The 21,685-nt window shown below is 40.8% G+C and overlaps 1 protein-coding gene across 10 annotated transcripts in view; it reads right to left on the bottom strand.

Moving 5' to 3' along the window:
- The window catches only part of SMARCD3 (SWI/SNF related, matrix associated, actin dependent regulator of chromatin, subfamily d, member 3), a 121,500-nt gene that overhangs the window by 4,243 nt on the left and 95,572 nt on the right, over nucleotides 1-21,685 (bottom strand). For all 10 annotated transcript variants that reach the window (XM_030008862.1, XM_030008860.2, XM_030008858.2 and 7 more), the window contains 7 exons: nucleotides 20,463-20,558; nucleotides 19,871-19,972; nucleotides 17,706-17,867; nucleotides 14,052-14,149; nucleotides 5,738-5,873; nucleotides 3,419-3,541; nucleotides 14-115 (listed from right to left, as the gene is read on the bottom strand). In XM_030008862.1, coding sequence (XP_029864722.1) covers nucleotides 14-115; nucleotides 3,419-3,541; nucleotides 5,738-5,873; nucleotides 14,052-14,149; nucleotides 17,706-17,867; nucleotides 19,871-19,972; nucleotides 20,463-20,558 — 819 coding nt within the window. The remainder of the gene's footprint in view (nucleotides 1-13; nucleotides 116-3,418; nucleotides 3,542-5,737; nucleotides 5,874-14,051; nucleotides 14,150-17,705; nucleotides 17,868-19,870; nucleotides 19,973-20,462; nucleotides 20,559-21,685) is intronic.

Raw genomic sequence — 21,685 nt, 5'->3', positions numbered from 1 at the left:
AATTCCTTCATACCTTGCAGTAGAAATATCTGCTCACAGCCTCTTGAGACCATGGTTCATGATAAAATTCAGCTCTGCGTTCTTCCTCTGGGTTTCCAACTACATCAGTCATCACCTATGACAAAAATAAAAACATTTTTCACCATAGCTCTTCTATCACATAGAAAAACATTCAGATTTACCTAGAGTCAAAATTTATCTACATTACTACATTAAAAATGTTCAGGACTGTTCTCTAAGCCCAAGGCAAATGGACAATGAATGGCACGTGTGCTTACTACCAAAACAAGATGGTTGCATACAAACTGTCAGCTGTGAACAGCTCCTAACTTCTGCTTCTCAACTGTGGCTAGGAATAATTCTAGACACCAGTAGTTGCCCAGGCTAAGTGCCACAATCTCTAACAATTTAACAGCATGGACAGTTTAGGTCCAGTGCCCAGGAAAAGTTCCATGGCACTGTATATTTTATTAGCCTATGTATCCAAAGAACCTCAGTAGTTACCCATAAACAGGGTAACAGCTTGAAATTGTTAAGGTATTCACATCAGATTGAAGCACAACTCTATACTACTGTTGCCCTTAGCTCAAAGCATAACTTACCTTGATTTTAAGGAAAGTTCTGATGGGGAAAGCATTAAGGAAAAATAACTCTATTAAAATGCAAGGAACAGAAAACTCTAGTAATTCCAAAATGGCCAAAGTGCTGAGCTGATTTTTCAGTCTCTGTGCAACTGCCAAGAAACCAAGATTTGAAAAACCTGTAAGTTGTTTAAGGAATTAGTGGATGAGACCACCTGGAAAACTGCCGTTAGGGACAAAGGAGCTGAACAGAGCTGGCAGCTCTTTAATGACATTTCTCCTAGAGTGAAAGAGCTCTAAATTCCCATGTGTAAGAAACTGGACAAGGAAGGCAGGAGACCGGCAGGGCTCAGTAAGGACCTCCTGGTCAAACTAAAGTGTAAGAAGGAAAGGCACAAGCACTGGAAGCAGGGACATGTATCTTGGGAAGAATATAGGGATGCTGCTGTAGGGATGGGCTCAGTAAAGCTAAGGCACAGCTGGAGCTGAATTTGGCAAGGGATGCGAAGAATAATAAGAAGGGCTTTTACAGGTACGTTGGCCAGAAAAGGAAGATTAAAGAAAATGTACCTGTCCCAGGTAAATAACACAGGAGAGCTGGTGAAAACCAATATGGAGAGGCTAAGTTAATAATTTTTTTTTGCCTCAGTTTTCAATGATAATCTCTTCACACATCTCTCAAGCCCCTGAACCTCAAGGGGGAAAGAAGTCCCTCTCATCGCAGCAGAAGATCAGGTTTGAGACCATCTGAGGAACCTGAACATACTCAAGTCCATGGGACCTGATGAAATGCACACCAGGGTCCTGAGGGAACTGGCTGATGTAGTCACTAAGCCATTCTCCAACACATTTGAAAAGTCATGGCAGTCAGGCAAAGTCCCCAGTGACAGGAAAAAGGGAAACATCACATCCATTTTCAAAAAGGGTAAAAAGGAGGACCCTGGGAACTACCAACCAGTCAGCCTCACCTCTACGCCCAGTAAGATTATGAAACAGAGCCTCCTGGAAGAATGTCAGAACATATGGAAGGCAGGGAGGTGATCAGAGACAGCCAATGGCTTCACCAAAAGCAAATTGTGCATGACTAATCCAGCGGCCTTCTACAATGGAGTGACTGCATTGGTGGATAACAGAAGAGCAACTGATGTCATCACCTGGGTTGGGGCAATCCTCCGCATCAATAAAGGCTGGGGGATGAATGGATTGAGAGCAGCCCTGTGGAGAAGGATTTGGGGATAATCGTGGACAAAAAATTAGATACGAGTCGGCAATATGTGCTTGTAGCCCAGAAAGCCAATTGTATCCTGGGCTGCATCGAAAGCAGTGTGGCCAGCAGGTTGAGGGAAGGGATTGTGCCCCTCTACTCTGCTCTCCTGAGACACCACCTGGAGCACTGTGTCCAGCTGTGGGGTCCACAGGGCAAGACAGACATGGACCTGTTGGAGTGGGTCCAGAGGAGGCCACAAAGATGATCAGAGGGCTGGAGCATCTCTGCTGTGAGGACAGGCTGAGAGAGTTGGGGTTGTTCAGCCTGGAGAAGAGAAGGCTCCAGGGAGACCTTATTGTGGCCTTTCAGTACTTAAAGCGGGCTTAAAAGAAAGATGGGGACAGACTTTTTAGCAAGGCCTGTACTGATGGGACAAGGGCAATGTTTTAAAATTGAAAGAGGGTAGGTTTAGATTGGATGTAAGGAAGAAATGTTGTACGATGAGGGTGGTGAGACACTGGAAAAGGTTGCCCAGAGAAGCTTTGGATGCCCCATCCCTGGAAGTGTTCAAGGCTAGGCTGGATGGGGCTTTGAGCAACCTGGTCTAGTGGAAGGTGTCCCTGCCCATGGCAGGGGGCGTGGAACTAGATGATCTTTAAGGTCCCTTCTAACCCAAACCATTCCATGATTCTATAAAAAGATAAAATTCTGATGACTATGCCTCCAGCATCACAGAATTAAGGGTAAATATAAAATTATTAGCATCTTTTGCAAAGTAGTACTGTGCAATCACAATTCTAATGACAGTAGGGCAGAACATTATAGAAAATACCCTTATGGGACTGGTTGTCAGTCAGGGAGAACACTGAACAACTGTTGTATGTATGCAGCTAGAGAAGCTCCACAATACCTTAGTTTGTAAGTTCTTCAAGCTAAAGGCTGCTTTATTTAAACATTCTTTCAGATGCCTGTCCTAATAATAATAATAATCATAATCTTAACAGTAGAGCTTTGGAAGACTATTGACTAACAAACTAGACATTTATATTTGAAAGACACAATGATTTTATTAAAATAATTTCATGGATTCATTAATACAACTGGTTTTGAAGCACCTGAGTTAAAGACACAAAGTGTGAAACTTTATGAGGAACAAATTATTCATTTTTGCTGGCAAACAACTGAACTTCTTTACATTCCATTTCTTGGGTATCTCAAAGCTAAGCTCAGAGGCAGCTGATATTTAATCTGCCTATTTCTTACATAAGGTTAAATTATGAACTAACAAAACACCCAAATTATGTTATTGTACTATAGGATGCTCCTACTGAGTTTTATATAGCTTTAATTTTACAGAGTACACCAACACAGCCTTGCACTTCGATCTTACTGTCCAACCAGAAATTCGCCTACCACCCCCATTAAGCACCGCTGTTCCACTGGAAGTGGAATACAACCTAAACTGTCTTTCCTGCATACTGTCTGCTCTGAGATTGCAGTATTCCACTCATTGCCTGTCTTCCACCAATTTTTCATCCTGGATGTTTTAGCTATACACTCTATATACAACTAGATAAAATTCTTAAAAGTTCTGGTTCCACTATTCATTCTTCTTCAAACCTTAGCTCACCTTAAGATCCCTACTTTGGGACCGGAGAAGGTCTTGGATGTATCCTTTGGGATCTTTGGAGAAACTCAGCATGAAATCACGTTGTATTTTTAACTGATTTATGGATTCGATTGTCTCATGAATCTGACAGAAAAAAAACAAAGCAGATGTTAACTTAATCCCTCCCATGCTCCAGTGACCCTGAGGTCAACCCATTAGCATCTTTGTGCTTCTTGTAACGTGCAAAGGTGACAATTCTACACTGCAGACTTGTGCAGGTTGCCATGGCTTTTTCCCTTCAAAGAGGGAGTTAACCACAATCCTGCAATTACATTTTGGTTTCACTTGTACTGCAATACAAGTATGTACAGGATTCTTCTCCACTTCCTGCGTTGAACTGCTGGATGGCATGCTATATGCAATACTGAAGAGCTAAGTCATGTCACTGTAAAATGTAATAATTTCCTGTGTATGATCAGTCTTTCTGCCAAGTCTGTGATTCTTCCGGAAAGGTGCTATATAAATATGTCTTTAAACAGTGCCCAATGCAAGAAAGCAGTTATTCTCCTGGTTAATCATCATCCTATCTTCAATACCCTGCTGTGATCCTTAAAATTTCCAGTGATTGCCTTATCAAGTCCATGTTAAATTAACTCACATAACAGCCATGACTTCTAGACTTTTTCTTAAGAGGAAGCCTACTAAAGTCACAATGGCTGCAAAAAGAAGAGTGTGAACAGTGAGAAATCAGGAGTGTGGAAGTTTTATAGAAAATGAGTCATATATTAGAGAACACATGAGAAATACTATGAAAGAAATGAGCACTAACATGCAGGGAACAACAAAGACTCCAAAGAGAAGTCAAGGTCCTATAATCATCCTGGATAACAAAATCAAGTATGGTCAATGGGAGGACAGTTAATGAATCATTTGGATATACACACAGAAAAGCAGACTTTTGCTACCCCGTTCCTCTAAATTTCTAGTTTGAGATTGTAAACCTATCTTGTTTAATTTCATGTATACATCTATTTTGCCAAAACAGCTAATGTGGCCAGGCACATGGGAGAAAATAATCCTCCCCTGATCTGGCTATGCCATCAAGGCCACCACTGTAGGCACAACGATATGGTATGTTAACAGAAGAAAGCGGCTGTCAACTTAAAATCATTCCTTATTTGGGAAAAGGATGTAGCCATGCTGAAGAGAAATCTGTTGGCATGCACCGAGTTTCCACTAGAGGACTCTGTGGCAGCATAGCAATAAATGGTACAGATGATAATAATGCAGCAGTCTGCCTCTTTACCCAGAAGTGACTTCAGTAACTTTACTAATCACAGCTTGCCCTCCGCTGTAGCAAATGCTCAAAAAAGAGGTGATACAGACATGGGAAAAGGTGAGCTGTACTGGAAACAGAACAATCCTATGCATGCTGCATGCAAGCTTATATAGGCTGGGAACCAAGTGGCCAAGCAGCTGCCCTGCTGAGAAGGACCTTTCTCAAGAGCCGTAAAACAAAAGATGCCTCAACAGTTACCACAATCCATAGGATTGCTAGTGTCCAAACCCCCTTTAAAATCACATGAAGACCACAGTTTAACATATTTGTTTGTATTAGAGGTAAACAAACAGAAACTGGGCCTGACTGTATGTAACATAAATCATCTCTGGTCCACGATGTCACACCTCTTCTTCCCTTGCTCTGAGAAGCCACTTTTGTTTATACCCTACCAAGCTAAATCAGCCATTCACACATGTGCCAAAGGCTGGCTAACAGTCCCTGTGACATGAACCCCTAATGCAGTCTGCAGAGCTCACCACTGCTGTAAGACAGATACTATTATTTGAAGTGCGCATGATCCTCTTTCAATAACACTGAAAACAAGTCTGCCAAACTGCTCCAAGTGATTTTTCTGCCATGCATTTTCCATATTTGCACCTACGGCAGAGAGCTGTTCTACAACCGTGCATGCATAAAACACATCTGGAGTATGAGATTCTCTTAGCTTTGCCTTATAGCAATTTAGCAAGATACCATGACCTCTCAATAAAAAGTCACAGTCAAACAGTTCAGATGATTCTTGACTGCCAGGGGACTCATTATACTACCTGTGAAACTCTGCTTCTACCACCTCGACACTGTGTCAGGCCCTGGATCAAACCCTAAGCGGGAATACCACTCACCCCTCTGTATTCCCATTCCATGTGGCTGATGAAAGCACATCCAATTGAGAAGTCCCTGTCTCATGACATTACTGTCTTTGACGTGTGACACCAAACCCACATGAAGGTACACAATGAGTATATATGCCATGTGATACTTTACTCCTGGGCTAGTACCTTGTTGTCCAATGCTGTAATCTCCTGTTGGTTAGCTGTTGAGAGAAGAAAACTACTCATCTGTCCCTTTAATGGGTCTTCAACTTCTACATCTATGTCATAACAAGCCGTCTTCTTCTGATCGTTGGGGTCAACACTATGGAGAGTATAACAGAAGATCATGAGAACTGCCATAATGAATCAGAATAAATATCCATCCAACCCAGAATACACAATTCAATAAACCCTGTTGCAGATGCTGTAAGAAGAGTTTAAGAATAGGGTATCTTTATACATTTGTATATCCTAGTACATCCTCTCGTCTTTCATCAGTCAGAAATCGGAGACTTTTTGAGCTGGAGCTTTTGTCCAGACCATCAACTTTAATACCTACTAATGGACATAGTCTTCATTAAATTGCCTAACATCTTCCTGAGACCCGTTATAACTCTGGCCTCCAAAGCAATCCCCAGTGGTAAATACCATACTGGCCTGGTCTCTGCTTGACTGCATCTTTTTTGAGATAGGTTAAGTAGAACTGTACACTACCATTCTGGATGGAGCACATAATGACATTTTATTTGGTTCTTGGTTCCTTCTCTAATAATTCCTAGCACTGTAATTGTTTTGGCAGCTATGCAGCATTGTAATGATTCCCAGCTACTTCTTAAGAGGTAGCAGTGAATTTGGCGACCACCACTTTGTTTGTAAAGTTGCCTGCTTAATTCTTCAAAGAACATAACCAGTCATGCCTTCCTGCTACAGAAGTCATATTGACTCTTCCCCAATAGATCACATGTCTATTAAGACCATTCTTTACTACAGTTAGTACCAATTGGCTTCCAATATCCAGGATTGGTCCCGGTATGTTTTTGGCATCACATTAACTACTTACCACCCCGCTGGTACTGAAGGAGATTTCAGTAATAGGTAACACATTGTAGGGAATCATAGCATCATTTAAGTTGGAAAAGACCTTTAAGATCATCGAGTCCAACCGTAAATGTAGCACTGTCAAGTCCACCACTAAACCATGTCCTTAAGCACCATGTCTACATGTCTTTTAAATACCTCCAGGGATGGTGACGCAACCCCTTCCCTAGACACCCTGTTCCAGTGCTTGAGAACCCTTTCAGTAAAGAAATTTTTCCTAATATCCAACCTAAATCTCCCTTGCCACAACTTGAGGCCATTTCCTCTCGTCCTATCGCTTGTTACTTGGGAGAAGAGATGGACACCCACCTCACTACAACCTCCTTTCAGGTAGTCGTAGAGAGCCATAACGTCTCCCCTCAGCCTCCTTTTCTGCAGACTAAACAGCCCCAGCTCCCTCAGCCGCTCCTCCTAAGACTTGTGCTCCAGGCCCCTCACCAACTTGGTTGCCCTTCTGTGGACACGCTCCAGCACCTCAATGTCTGTCTTGTAGTGAGGGGCCCAAAACTGAACACAGTATTCAAGGTGTGGTCTCACCAGTGCCAAGTACAAAGGGACAGTAGTTGGTAGTTAAGCAATTTCATGAGAGTCCTGCATGAAAAACCACTTACAACTCCTCATTTAGTGTGTGTTAAATTTATTTCTATTCGATATCTTGGTGTGAAAAAGTTTTTCAGAGACGGTCTTTCCACCTGCCCTCCAAAACCCAAACTGCACAGGTATGGGACCTTCCCTTATCTCTAAAGTCAACATTGATTAAAAGAATGAGTTTATTTTCTTATCTGACTTTAAGCAGCTGACTTCCAACAACAGGTTTTTTAAATTTCATTAATTTCTCAGTTTCAGTAGTAGGCTTCCTACTTCCAATATATTTAAACCAATCTTACTATTTTCTTTTTCATCTTTAACTCTTTGGCTTGTCCTATCCTAAATTTATATTTAATTTGGGGGGGGTTAGAGTTAACATTTACTTTCTCTTTATCTTTAGACTAAAGTTTCTTAGCAAGAAAACAGTTTTTCAGCCCAGTAGTTGGTAAATCAGACTTCAGTCATTGTCACTTGTAATATAAAAATGCTGGATTCTCAACACTATTTTTAAAATGTCTAGGTTGTGTGCATGTGCTGCAGGTAGTAAAAAAATTGGCTCAGGATCTCATTGAGCTTGTTAGACTTGGGGGAGCAGAAGAACTTCCATGGATGGATTTGCTTTAGGAGTGTTGCAAGCAGGTGTAGTACGGAGGTGATCCTTCTCTATACTCAGCACTGGTGAGGCCACACCTGGAGTACTGTGTTCAGCGCTGGGCTTCCCAGTACAAGAGAGCTATGGACCTACTGCAGAGAGCTCCGCGAAGGTCCATGAAGATGATTAAGGCATTGGAGCACCTCACACGTGAGGAAAGTCTGAGAGATCTGGGACTTTTCAGCCTACAGAACAAAAGGCTTTGGGGGGGAGGAAGAAGGAACTTAGCAATAACTGAAGGGAGAGTTTAAAGAAGATGGAGCCAGGCTCTTTTCAGTGGTACCAAGTGACAGGACAAGAGGCAATGGGTGAAACTGAAACACAGGAGGCTCTGTCTGGATACCAGGAAACACTTTTTTACTTTAAGGGTGACCAAGCACCTGCACAGGTTTCTCAGAGAGGTTATGGAGTCTCCCACATTGGAGATATTCAAAAGCCGTCTGGACACGGTCCTGGCCAACCAGCTACAGGTGACTCTGCTTGAGCACAGGAGGGCATTTGATCAGATGATCTCCAGAGGTCCCTTCCAACCTCAAGCATTCTGAGATTTTGTGATGCCGTGGCCTTCTGCAAGTGAATCATCAGCAGAAGGAAGACTAAGGAAAACCTGGGTCTGGGTCTGGTTCCGCCGCTAATGTCAAAAGCCATGAAGGCTGCGGCACTCAGTGTTGTCTTTGCCTCCGTTTTGTGAAGAAAAGTGAAGAAAAGACAGAGTCAGCTTCCTCTTGGAGGTGCACAACAACAGACGAGAGGCAACAGAAACTCACTGCAACATGGGCAGTTGACTCAGTATAAGGAACTTTTTCTTAAAATAAAAAAAGCAAAACACGATGGTACCAAAACGTTGGAACAGGCTGCCAAAAGATGCTGTGGGATGTCCATCCTTGGCTGGAGGCAGTCAGAACCCGACTGGACAAGGTCCTGAGCAACCTGCTGTAATTTCAACCTGTTTTGTGAAACAGTTGGTCTGCATGACTTCCACAAAGGTCCTTCTGATCCAAATTGTTTTGTGATTACTGAGGCTTAAACAGCTGTCTACCCAAATCATGGTTTTGCCAGATAGTCAGTGAATCCTTTGTGTGTTTGAGGACTAAGAGGTCACTTTCAGCCTGTATGTTACAGAGACTAAATTACGGTTAATTTTTATTTTGTTTCTGCAGCTGCAAATACGTGTTGTACGTACTGCACGTGTTGCAAGTAAAACGTACAAGTAATATATTTAAATTATGAGCACATATGCAAACAAGGCTTACAACTCCTTAGGAGAGTTACAAAGGAATCAGCAGAATGCCAGTCTATCTAATACCCTCTAAGTATATTTAAGGATATCTCCAAATCAAAAACTGTGGAGGACATTAACACTGACCAAAAGTAAATGAGAACAGAGCAGCCATACAGCAACAGGGACTCTCCATAAAGCTGGGCTACTCAAGCAAACTTTTTTAATACAGCCAGATGGAGCCCAGTAATGACATTCACCCTTCCAGAACACTGGCTAACTAACCTTAACACCTCTGAAAACAAGAAATTAAGATCTACAATTCATCTTTGTCCTTCCCTTACTTCAGACCTGGCACTAGCCACCAGGAAGGGCTAATCTGTCATTACCAAACAAACCAACAAACAAGTCATGGATAATCCAATCCACCTTTTGAAATCCTCAGTTCAAAACAGGTTAACGGTAGTACTGTAACAGATGAAGTATCTAAGGCTATGGGAGAGGTAAGATTGAGAGACAGAGAAATCTTTTGCTTGGCCAACAGCATGGCTGGAGAAGAACAATTCTGGAAGAGGCGGCCTTCCTTCACATTTGAGGCTACCATTTCATACCTGAGAGTAGCAGATTCCGCTCAAAACACTGATCAAGATCAGCTGCAGGTTTCTGTCAAAATGGCTAGAGTACCTCATGTAGAAAGTACACTGACTTCAAGCCAACTGCAAGGTCCAGGGTGGTACAAAGTCAAACTAGTAAAACTTGGTAACATATTTGAATTGTCACAGGGAGTGAATGCTAGATCTGATATGTGCCCGTTACATTTCTGCTTCTGTATTTGCAGCTGAAAGCAACATTTATCTTACCATTGAACAATGGTGTGAAATAGAAGTGTCAATCTTCAGATCAAGTACATACAGGAAACAACTGCTCTGAGTGTACGATAACCTAGTTATCTACTAGATGATTTGAGAAAAGGATGGTCACCATCTATGAAACAGAAGCAATATTACTACGGACAGAGGTGACCGGTTGTTGTTCTGGCAAAACAGAAACCTTGAGGAACACTGCTAGTAGGAGACGGAAACAGGAGTACCGTAATGCCTGTGCCTCTGCTAAATTCAATACAAAAGTAACAGGTTGAAGTTGTCAGGCCTATACTCTACAGGACATGTACCAGCTCCTCCTGGTCTTGACAAATACTATACTAGAAAGTACAAGAGAGGCAGAACTAAGAACGAACTGTTGCTTGTGCTCTGTCAACTTCATCTGCTTCAAGCATGTCTGAATCACTGCTTTCCAAGACAGACTCTCGTACTGCCAGATTCCTCGGTTAGAAATGTACTGCGCTCATCTGCAGAAAAACTAATTTTGCTGTGTCATGACCACTGTATTGGGCAACTCAGATAACACTTTGGAGCAATAACTGTCCTTCTCCCTGTGTTTATTTACTGTTCCATTAATCTTACCCATAAATTTTACCATCAGATTTCACATATTATGCATGACACTGGGGAAAAAAAAAAAAAAAAAAAAAAAGCTACACTGCACTGGGCTGAGAACTGATCTTTCTGGTCCCACTAGAAATGACTCACCCACTGATATGTCTCCAAATTGACAGTGAGGGACTTTTTCATTTAAGGTAACCAATAAACTCACTCATACTGTAAGATTTTTAATTGAGTTGTCATTGATAACAGATCAGATGACTTGAAGAAATCCAATAGTATCAACACAATTTCTGTTATCAAAGAATCCTGTGGTCTCCTCAGAAAAAGGCAGGCTTGTTGAACAAGATTCAATTTTTACAAAGCTGCGCGTGGCTCTATGAAGCATTGATGTGCTCAGAGGTCTCCACTCCAGCAGAGGCACAAGGATCCCCTCAAATAATGTAAAACTTAACACAGAGATCAAGAGAAGACCAGGCAGGGAACAAAAAGATCCTTCCTCATCTAGAGAGCAGGAAAACCTTCCAGAGGGGAAGAGAGATTCCCCAACTCTGAATTTATATTTTGCTGTCTGCCTGTCACCAAGAAAAGGAAGGGCTGTGAGTGACCCTAACTGTCACTAACTGGCAGCTGTCAAGCAGAGAGGAGAACATCAGAAAAATTTTGTTTAATCAACAGAAGTGCATTCTCCCCTCCTTCTCTGCACCCGCAGCAGAGAGTAATCTCACCCAGCAATCCTTAGTGCAGAGGGGAATCCCCAGTCTTCACTTCCCAACCCTCAAAAAATCATGTTCTAATTCAAAAACTTTTTCCCTCTCTTTTTACTTTGACATCCCATTAACTCCTAGTCCTATCCCTCACTTAGCCCCAACTCCATCGTAACCACCATCATTCTAATAATGCAATTGTGTTGGGGAAGGGTGCATTTCCAAATTTATTTAGAATCTTTATTCTGGCTATCTCATTACCAAATAAATATTAGCAATATTACTACCACATCAACCCCGTTGCATTTTTTTTCTTTTTCAAAAAGGGCAGGTGGTTGGTGTCTGCAGAGTGGTTCTAAATTATTATTATTCATAGAATGAGGTTAGAATACCTCACGTTTTAGTCTCTCTGCACATACTTTAAAACTAGAATGAATATTTGTGATCTAATTGACCTTCTTGTAAAAGACAGGCCTGAGGATTTATCTGAATTAAGAGCGCATATATTTAAATCACTAGTGATGACAAATTCCCTGTAGCAGTGTGCTGGTTTTGGCTGGGGTAGAGTTAATTGTCCTCATAGTAGTTAGTATGGGGCTGTGTTTTGGATTTGTGCTGGAAACAGTGTTGGTAACACAGGTATGTGTCAGTTACTGCTGAGCAGTGCTTGCACAGAGTCAAGGGCTGTTCTGCTTCTCACCCCACCCCACCAGCGAGGAGGCTGGGGGGGGGCACAAGAAGTCGGGAGGGGACACAGCCGGGACAGCTGACCCCAACTAACCCAAGGGATATTCCAGATCATGTGATGTCATGCTCTGCCATAAACTACAGGGTGGGCACTGCTCAGGGACTTGCTGCGCATCAGTCAGTTGATGGTGAACAACTGTTTTCATTTGCATCACTTGTCTTTCTTGGGTTTTATTTCCCTCTCCTTGTTATTTTCCTTTTCATTACAATACTAATACTAATAATTATTATTAGTATTGTTGTTGTTATTATTATTATTATTATTATTATTATTAAACTGTTTTTATCTTAACCCATGAGTTTTCTCACTTTCACCCTTCCGATTCTCCTCCCCATCCCATGGAGGCGGGGGGGGAGGTAGTGAGCGAGCGGCTGGGTGGGTCACAGTTGCTGGCTGGGGTTAAACCATGACAAACAGTTGGCAAATTGTTTCCGTGGTTGACTACATTCACTCTGAAAAACTTAATGCAGGGGGGCAGGGCAGAGGGTCTGTGAGAGTCTGTTTAAAGCTCAACTGGACTAGGCTCCTAAGTATCCTGATATAATTTGAACCCGCTTTGAGTTGGGAGCGGGGAGGGAGCTCTAGATGACCACCAGCGACCCCTTCTACTGTACATTATTCTGTGATTTTATGGGTCTAAAAATTACTTACTTCCTTTAAATTCAGTGCCAGACTTCCAGATTTATTTTAGCTTAGCTTGAGACTGTAAAGACTCTATCGCAAAAGTATTCCCTATTCTCAGGAAATTAATACTTCCCCCTTCCGCAGCCTTGTGTCAGTGCAGTGTAATGCTGACAGGTGCTGTGTGGTGCACACAGTGTTATCAGAGAATACTACTATACACAAGGTCCTGCTCTTTAGCTTGTACCTCACAGAAAATATACTGCCTCTAGAACCTCTTTGCCAACTCTCTGCCCCTGGAAACATAACCATCAGTTCCTTGTCATTTTTCTCCAAGACAATGACTATGTACCTCAGCTTTTTTTGGTCCATCAAACAGGTCACTGTGTTGTCTTCAATGACAGTAAGTATGCAGCTATCAATCTGCATGGTAGTCAAGCTGCTTTTTCATTAGTCTGTTTTATATATTCAAACGAATCGAAAAGCAAATTTTATTTTGATAGCCTACATAATATTTAAACTTCTTATCACATATATTACAGATTTAAAATAAAGAACCCAATTTTAAACATATTGAGAAATATTTGTTGTCAATATTCTCTAGGAAACAAAATCACTACGCTTAGTATTAACAATCATGTTTAAACACCCAGAATCAGTGTTTTGACCAAGACCACAAAGGAACTTGGGAAAGACTGAAATACCTTAACAGCAAGGTTGCAACCCCCAAAAGTCTCTTCATACCCCCTGCCACACACACAGTTGTCTCTTAAATGTGGAATGTGCTGGAAGTGCCCTAGATAGCTGAAAGTTGTATTTCATCTACTATGCCAGAAATACATCTGTTTTGACAAGGATGCCAGAAGCTCAGTATCTTGGTCACAATGACCTTCTCTGAATCTAGGCATTCTTTATTGTAAATCTTTTGAGATCTAACCAGTTGGCATTCTTAGAATAAGACTAACACCCAGATAGCTGACCCAATCCCAACAAAGCATGCATGGACTGACCACTGTATTTGAAACTGTAATACTGTTGTACATTTCACATAATAACTCAGTGATTAGAATGATTGCCCATGACGTACAATATCTTATTTCAATTCCTTTTTTCCCCTCTAAGTGCATTCAAATTCTCATTCCTCTCCCCTTAGGAAAGAAACCTGACCAACTCCCTCAATGGTATTCTAGTAGGGATAAAAATAGCAAGTTGTTTTGCATACTCCTAGAGAATTGGTGCCATTCTACTGAAAATAATTCAGAATTATGTAGACCAGAATGACACAGAGAATGAACACACAAGTCCAAGGTACTCACCTGGAAGTTATAAAAACTGGATTCTGGTCCCTGCTACTGTAGCTGTTTCTGTAATTTTATATAGTGAGTGTTTTGCACATGACAGTGCTGAGCTGACTGACCAGCTTACCTGATGATATGGTTTATCACTATAGGGTCTGGTGGCAGCAGCAGGTTAGTGAGTCTCTGAGGAATCTCAGAAAACTTTAGCCGTGGACAGTCAAAGATCTGAAATACAATAAAGCATGTTATCCTTGTCCAAAACCTAACTTGCAATTAAATGAGAAAGGAAGAAATCAACAGTTCAAAAGTAATATGATTTTGAAAGCTATAATTCTGGCTCCTTGCACAGAATAAACTTTTGGTCACTTTTGTCCCTGCAAATTGCTGCTGTACTTACAATCTGGGCTAGCTGACAGATGCATCAGCTGTGTCCCACTTTTGGTTTAGCTGTTGAAGGGCACAGGCTACTTTAATGGGACATCAGGATGAACTGTATCAGCAATAGGAGAGAGTGAATGCTTCCTGTCTCACTAAGGGTTTGCAGCAGCATCTCATAAAGAAAACAATTTATTTTTTTTACTGGAGGAAATATAAAACTATTTCCACCTGTCAGAAGAGAGACTCTACTTGTAGTATTGTATCTATAAACAGAAACAGGCTTTGTAGCTCTAGAGACAAAGGATGCAGGCAGGGTAGAAAAGAATGGACTATCAGGTTGTAGAACGGACATATGAAGTCAGACTGTTCAACTAGGATGCTGTGGTTCCTCAGATAGAGTATCTTCTGAAATCCGTAATTTTCCCTCTGGAGTGAGGGAATGCGGTAGCAGAAAAACCTAGAAGCCAGCTCTGGCTTTTGAAATACCTTTGGACGCTTTTTCTTTCTTTTGCTTGTAACACAGTGGATTTCAAATCTCCCAGCTTACATAAACAGTGTTTCTAAACAGAAAAGGATCCTTCTTCGTGAACTCTAAAATCTGTCTAATTTGCTGGACTTATCTGCATCCAGGAATTCAGCCAGCTAGTTTCTAAAGAGCAAGGAGGTAACCAAATCTACTGAGTCTGCAACTCACTCTTTATTTCAGTTCTGAATTCTGACACTTGACAGAGACGACTGTGGAATTCCCACTCAAAATCTTTGCATACCAAGCTCCATCCAATCTGCAGTCACTGCTGGCTCAACACCCATGTCAAACTCCTATTGCGGATGCCCAAGAGATGAGAGCTTTAAGAAGGGAAAAGGGAGCAAGGGCACACGATAGTGAGAGAAGGGGTGGGAGACTGGAAACTAAGGCTGGATGGAATTTTGCTAAAGCGTCTAAACTTATAACCACTGGCTCTGAAAGCCTATATGGCTATAGTAATTCTGAGGCGTGAGGTAACTCATTCAGTGATAATTTTTTAGTCTGTACTGTATTGTGTCATTAGATATAACCATAAACACAACAGTGCAGGATTTAGAAATGCTGGCATACCAAATGAGAAGATCGGTATCTAAAAGCAAATGCTAGAGACACTGATGTATTATGTACTGCTCCCCTAAGTGATCCGTGCACTTCCAGCTATGACCATGATTTTTTCCAGGAGTTACATGTCTAAAACTATATAGTCTACAGAAATATCACACTGGAAGGCATTTCTAACCCAATTCCTTTACCCTCCGTATCTCAATCTTAGAGCATCAGGGTGAAAAACAAAAAAACTCATCATGAAATGTTTCATTTGATTTAATGGGATTCATTTTCCTAAGTAGTAACATCAGTTTTGAAAGCAAAATTAGCTACTTATGATAATTTTGCCAGAGACGTAAGGAAAATGGAAACACTCAAATCAATCCCATTTATGATTTAAATCTATGCAAGCACTGCATTCTTATGAAACTATTCCAGATTAGCCAGCTCTTGCAGGGAGTGAGGTTCAGTATTCTAGAAAAGGAATCTGCTACTTCTCAACTCTCTCATCTGACTAATCCTTGGAGGATGGGAAGACGACAGTTATCAGGTCTGATGGTATTCCTGAAGAGTTCTAACACAAAGGAGACCTATGAGCTAATAAGCCTCTGATGAGATACACAAAGAGAAGATGGCTTCAGCAAGTTCTTATTCTAGCAAAGTTCTTAAGCTGAAAATTAAAATAAATAAAAGTGAGAAGGCTCTCCTGCTTACCATAAGTAAGGTATGAACTGCTGTACTGGATCAGACAAAGGATCTGCTACACATCTACCACACTATCCTGCCCTTGATAGTGGCCAAAAGAGGATACTAAAGGAAACATGTAAGAACAGGAGAAACATATACGGGTGCTTCCCCAAAAAACCTCTCCCAATCTCCACAGCTTTGCAATTACCTTGCATTTACAATAGCCCAAGATTTTTTTTCCATTGGTTTGTCACTTCTGGAACCTATATACACTTTTAGTATTTGTAATGTCCTATCACAAGGATTAATTTGCTACCTGCCAGTTTCAGCTGATGGCCTCTAATTATCTAATTATTTACCAAAATAAAAAATAATTACGTCTTGTTCACCTTTTCCATTCTGCTTATGATTTTTCAAATGTTTTTCACATTCCCTTTACCATTTCCTCTTTGGGCTGGCGCAAACAAAACTGAGTCTAAATTGGCTATAGATAAATAGAGAATGGAAATCAAATCATCTAAGCAACAGAGTGAACAGCTTTGTAATTTTGCCAAAAATTCTTACAAGGTTTTAAGATGGAATTTTCACTATATATGAAAAAGACTGCATGCTGTAATTCTCAAAAAAAACCCCAAACAACCAAAGAAGAGAGTGACTACAGAATCCAGATCACTTTGATTCTATATTCCTATAACTACCCATGAATCTCACAATTCTTTTGTTGTTATTTTCAAATGTGGAAAAACCCAGTGCTGCCTTTAAGTTTATTTCAAGCATTGGTCACCTTAAACTGTTGTAAAGCAAATTAATAACATAAAATAAAAGCTTAAAAAGAAAACTAGGACACAACTTTCATTGCAACATTTACTTTCAATGCTCACTGAAACATTATTCATTTATTATAACTGCCAGTACTTTCCCTAAACAGAAGTATGTCACAAATCCTACCTTCAGGTACTTTCAAAATAAATTAAGTAAGCCTGAAGCTACAGAAAAACAAAGCAAATTAAGATAGTGATAGCTCAGATAACATTACCTTTACAAAATAAATATAATCATATTTACGGAATAGGTGCAGATGCTTTTAAGTGACCTTCTTGGTTAATTCTAGAGCTCATTGTGAAAGACAAAAAGTCTTAACATACTACTTTCAAAACATCATGCAGATCATTGAGGGCATTTTATAATCTGAAGCAGACTTAGGAAAAGATAGCTTTTCTAGTTATATCTTCCATGTCTTCTGCCCTTCATAAACAGGGAAAGAAAAGGGAAGAAAACAGCTCTACATATGATTCAGCAATCAGGATCAGAAGATTATTTCATGTTTCTTAGTACAAAATGATCCATCAGGGGGAAAAAACCAGTAAATCAATACGGTGAAACAATTAGAGAAAGTCTTCCTTCCTGGAAAGGCCACAACTTACGTGGGAGCGCTGAACCACCAGATGTGTTTTTTTGACAACACTGGCACATGAGGAGGGTGCTTATTATATTAGTTGTAGTGATTGTTGAAAGCCATTCAGTACTGAAGATACTACAAATCATATGGGGAAGCTAAAAATCAGCAATTTTCATCCATTCAAAATCTGCGGATGGATATTACAGTTTGCCTCTAAAGAGCTACTGCGTCCAAAAAGGAGTTACCTGCTGGAAGTACTTGTCGCAGTTAATGTATTCCTTATCATGGGAGTCTTGCAGCTTATTTGTTTTGATGTACTGCCAGAGAGCCTGGATGATGGCTGATCGGGTCTGTGTGTGTATCCCCAGCAAACGGGCTAATCGCGGGTCCAGTTTAAACTGTGGAGGCTGTTAACAGAAAGAGAAGGAGATGGAGATGGCAACAGAGAGAAAAGCAGACAGATACACAAGTATGAAGTTTCAGCTTTAATTCTCAGGGGACTCTGTTCCTCAGGAGAAGCACCCTATTCAATGGCAGAGATTGCAAAAATACAAGTTGCTCAGATGTGTACCACTGTCGGTGCTCTGGAAGGACTATCTAGGGTTTGAAAAGAATGAGGGACGCTCCACACGTGCTATGCACACAGACTATCTGTATCACATGCTTTAGATAGTAACAACTTGCATGCAGACTCAGGAAAGAACTTTCCTTTTCAACACTGATGCATAATTTGACTTTAGGGAGTGGAAGAAGAAAAGGAACGGTCCTTCCTCTGAACTACTGGAGGTTAACCACAGATACAGAGAATGAAGTCAGGATGATGCTTCTACTGTTGCTAATAACTGCTCAGCTGCCTCACATCAACAAAGTACCTTGGAACTCTGTTTTTCAGGCAGGTTCCCACCATTCTGCTGCATACCAGAAAATTTACCCAACCACAACTAGTGAATGGAATGTATTTCTTCTCCTGACCTCTGTGATACAACTCTTCAACTACCCTGTTCTGCATCTCTAATAATATACATTCCTTGGATACTTTGGAATTTGGTGCCTCTTCAAGTGTGTACCCATACTCAAGTTTAATATTTGCCACATTATTAGGCAAGGATTACCCTGTTGGGTGCCAGGTCACCCAAAGCTAGCTTTGTAACAAATCAAGGCTTAAGGATAAGAGAACACCTATTTTAAAGCATAAATTTATAATAATGGTGAGCATAACAAACATCATTAGATTGTCTTAACAATAAAGATTCTCACTGGTTATATCAGCATTTCAGTTAACTCATACGCTCCCTAAAATTAATAAAATTTTCTGTCTGTTAACATAAAATGCGAGTGTCTTTATCCTGGATAGATGCTATCTGCATGGAGGGGAAAGAGAATGGCACAGAATGAGTTCTTAAAGTTATACAATCAAAATGTGTCTGAGACTGAACTGCCATTGAAGAGGGAGATCCCATCTCCTCTCAGCAGTGCACTTCTATCAATTTCTTAGGACAGCAACACTTCTTTCAGGGATGGTTTCAGTCAGGTTAGTGAGCTCCACAACTGCAAATCTCCATCATTTGTGCCAAGAGAATGGAGACTGTGGCAGTGCACACCCACAACTGAAATGAAAGTGGTCTTTTGGAGCAGTTTAGCCTTACAGCAGCTTAAAATAGTTTGAGACTGTGCCCAGGAACCTCTTTTATACTCTATCCCAAGGCAGAATAAACTAATTTTGCCTATTGTTTTTTTTGTTTCCTGTGACTGGGATCAGGGAACTGATTTGCAAGTAAGTTTTGTTAGCTTTTAAATGGATCAGTTCCCTGACTTGTTTGTGTTCAGCCCACAAATACTACTAGTACAACAGAACTAATCCTGACAAAAGAGAGGAAGCAGGAATGCCTAACAAGGCCTAAGAGTAAATGGCAAATATAACCCTTGCAGGGCAATATTGCCTTATGCCAGATTAGGGTGACAATGTTACCAAAACTTAACAAACCACGAAAGCTGTGTAGTCTGCTCTGAAAAAAAGGCTGCCACAGCTACACAGCTAGTTCAGGTACCACTAGCAAAAGCCACTCCTTTGAATTTCTGTACAGGACCACACGCATAACTCATGAGCAACTTATCTATTCTCTAAGAAGCCTAAGGTGGAAATGCATATTTTTTCTGCAGGTGGGCAATAAAAATACTAATTATCATAGTGCCAAGAACAATATTTTGCTAGGCTATAATAGAAACTTACTTGATGTGTCCCCTTTACATCTTAAATAATCTGTCAGTTTGGTATCATTCTAACCTCAATGGACTATGTGACATTCTGAGTCCAAGTATATTGTTTTTTGATGTATGTGACAGGATGAATTTGCTCTGTTGCACTATGTCCCAATGGCTGTATTTTCCACACCAAAAGCAGTGCACTGACCTGGTAGTCCAACATGAGGAGTAATGTGCACCGCACGCTGACATCACCGGGTCTTTTCACCTGGAAGCCATCTGTCTCCTGTGTTGTGGGAGTTCTGTGCCACTGCCAAAGGAAAAAACAAGTAAGACGGTCTGTCTTTTTTCACTGATGTCCACAGAGGTGTATCTTGCACAGTACGCCATGCAAGAATAAGACAAGTACAAGCCTTCTGAAGGTCCTGCAATTTAAAAAAAAAAAAACCACAACAACCCCCCCCAAATCATTTCTTGCTCTGCCCTTATAATTCAGCTTTAGTGCACAATCTGTTCTGCTGTTAGCATGCTTTACTTGTTAGGAAAAATGCACACAATTTTTTCATCATTTCATACATTCTGTTCTAAGGTGTGCACTACATCACTACCGCATCTCTGTTTTTAGACTATATAGTCTGTTAGGAAAACAATCTTAAAAAGAATGGAACTTTGAAAACTTTGAAAATACCTTAAATGAGATAATGAATGCAAGGTAACTTAAACAAGGTAGACAACAGGCACATAGCTGTTTATCTGTGCTAGTATCGGGTTTGTATGCAAAGGGTGCACGACCTTCTTACCTCCACAAGATGGTTGTCAGGTCCATAAAGATCTTTGTCCAGTTCAATAACCAAACTCTTAAAAAAAGATGAAAACTTTCGTTTCTGTTTGCTGAGCTGTACAATCAGAAGAAACAGAAATGTTTAAGGCTGCATATATTAGCTTGTGTTCTATGCTTCATTCTCAGGCTTTCTCTTTCTCTTGAACATTAATTCCCATATAGACCACAAGTGTGATCAATCTAATTGAGTTTTCCCTCTGACAAATGCAGGGTAAGATGCAAAAATCTCAACAGTGGTGGAACAGTGCACACTTAAGGGAAGATTTCCCTGACTCTCTTAATGTTGTTGGAAAGGACTGGCTTGTAAGGTGAACATGGCACCTGTGAGAGCAGGTCCAGAGGAGGCCATGAAATTGATCCGAGGGCTGAAACACCTCTCCCATGAGGACAGGCTGAGAGAGTTGGGGTTGTTCAGCCTGGAGAAGAGAAGGCTCTGGGAAGACTTTATTGCAGCTTTTAAGTACTTAAAGGGGGCTTAAAAGAAAGATGGGGACAGACTTTTTACTAAAGCCTGACAGGACAAGGGCAACGCTTTTAAACTGAAAGAGGGTAGGTTTAGATTAGGTATAAGGAAGACTTTTATGATGAGGGTGGCGAGGGACTGGAACAGGTTGTCCAGAGAAGCTGTGGATGCCCCATCCCTGGAAGTGTTCAAGGCCAGGTTGGATGGGGCTTTGAGCAACCTGGTCTAGTGGAAGGTGTCCCTGCCCATGGCAGAGGGGTTGGACTGGATGATCTTTGAAGGTCCCTTCCAACCCAAACCATTCCATGATTCTAAGGCCACTGTATACCTTTTATTTTAATAGCTTCGGGTTTTTGATGAATGCTAATTTCTTGGCCTGATTTATAAGATGACAGTAAATTTTACAGATTAATCATACACTAAGTAAAAGTACTTCCTTTTACATTTTGCCTTTCCATTTAATTATCAGTATTCAGTGTTTACTACACAGCTCATACTGTCTAAATTAAAAACTGAGAGGTCTATAATCACATAATCTGACTTTCCACAGAATACAGTCCACAGGATTTCAATGAATGTCTTCTATTTAATGCAGATAATCTTTTAGAAACACATCCTCCTTCGATTTAAAATTTGCCAGTAATTGCGAAGCTATTTTGTTCCAATAAAGAATCTCCTTCTTTTTTAAAATATCTGCTCTAATTTCTAAGCTGAATTTG

Source organism: Aquila chrysaetos, chromosome 3 (genome assembly GCF_900496995.4).
Source record: "Aquila chrysaetos chrysaetos chromosome 3, bAquChr1.4, whole genome shotgun sequence".
NCBI classification, from domain to species: Eukaryota; Metazoa; Chordata; class Aves; order Accipitriformes; family Accipitridae; genus Aquila; species Aquila chrysaetos.
The sequence above is the reverse complement of the archived record's forward strand: the minus strand, read 5'-3'. Positions and strand labels throughout refer to the sequence as shown.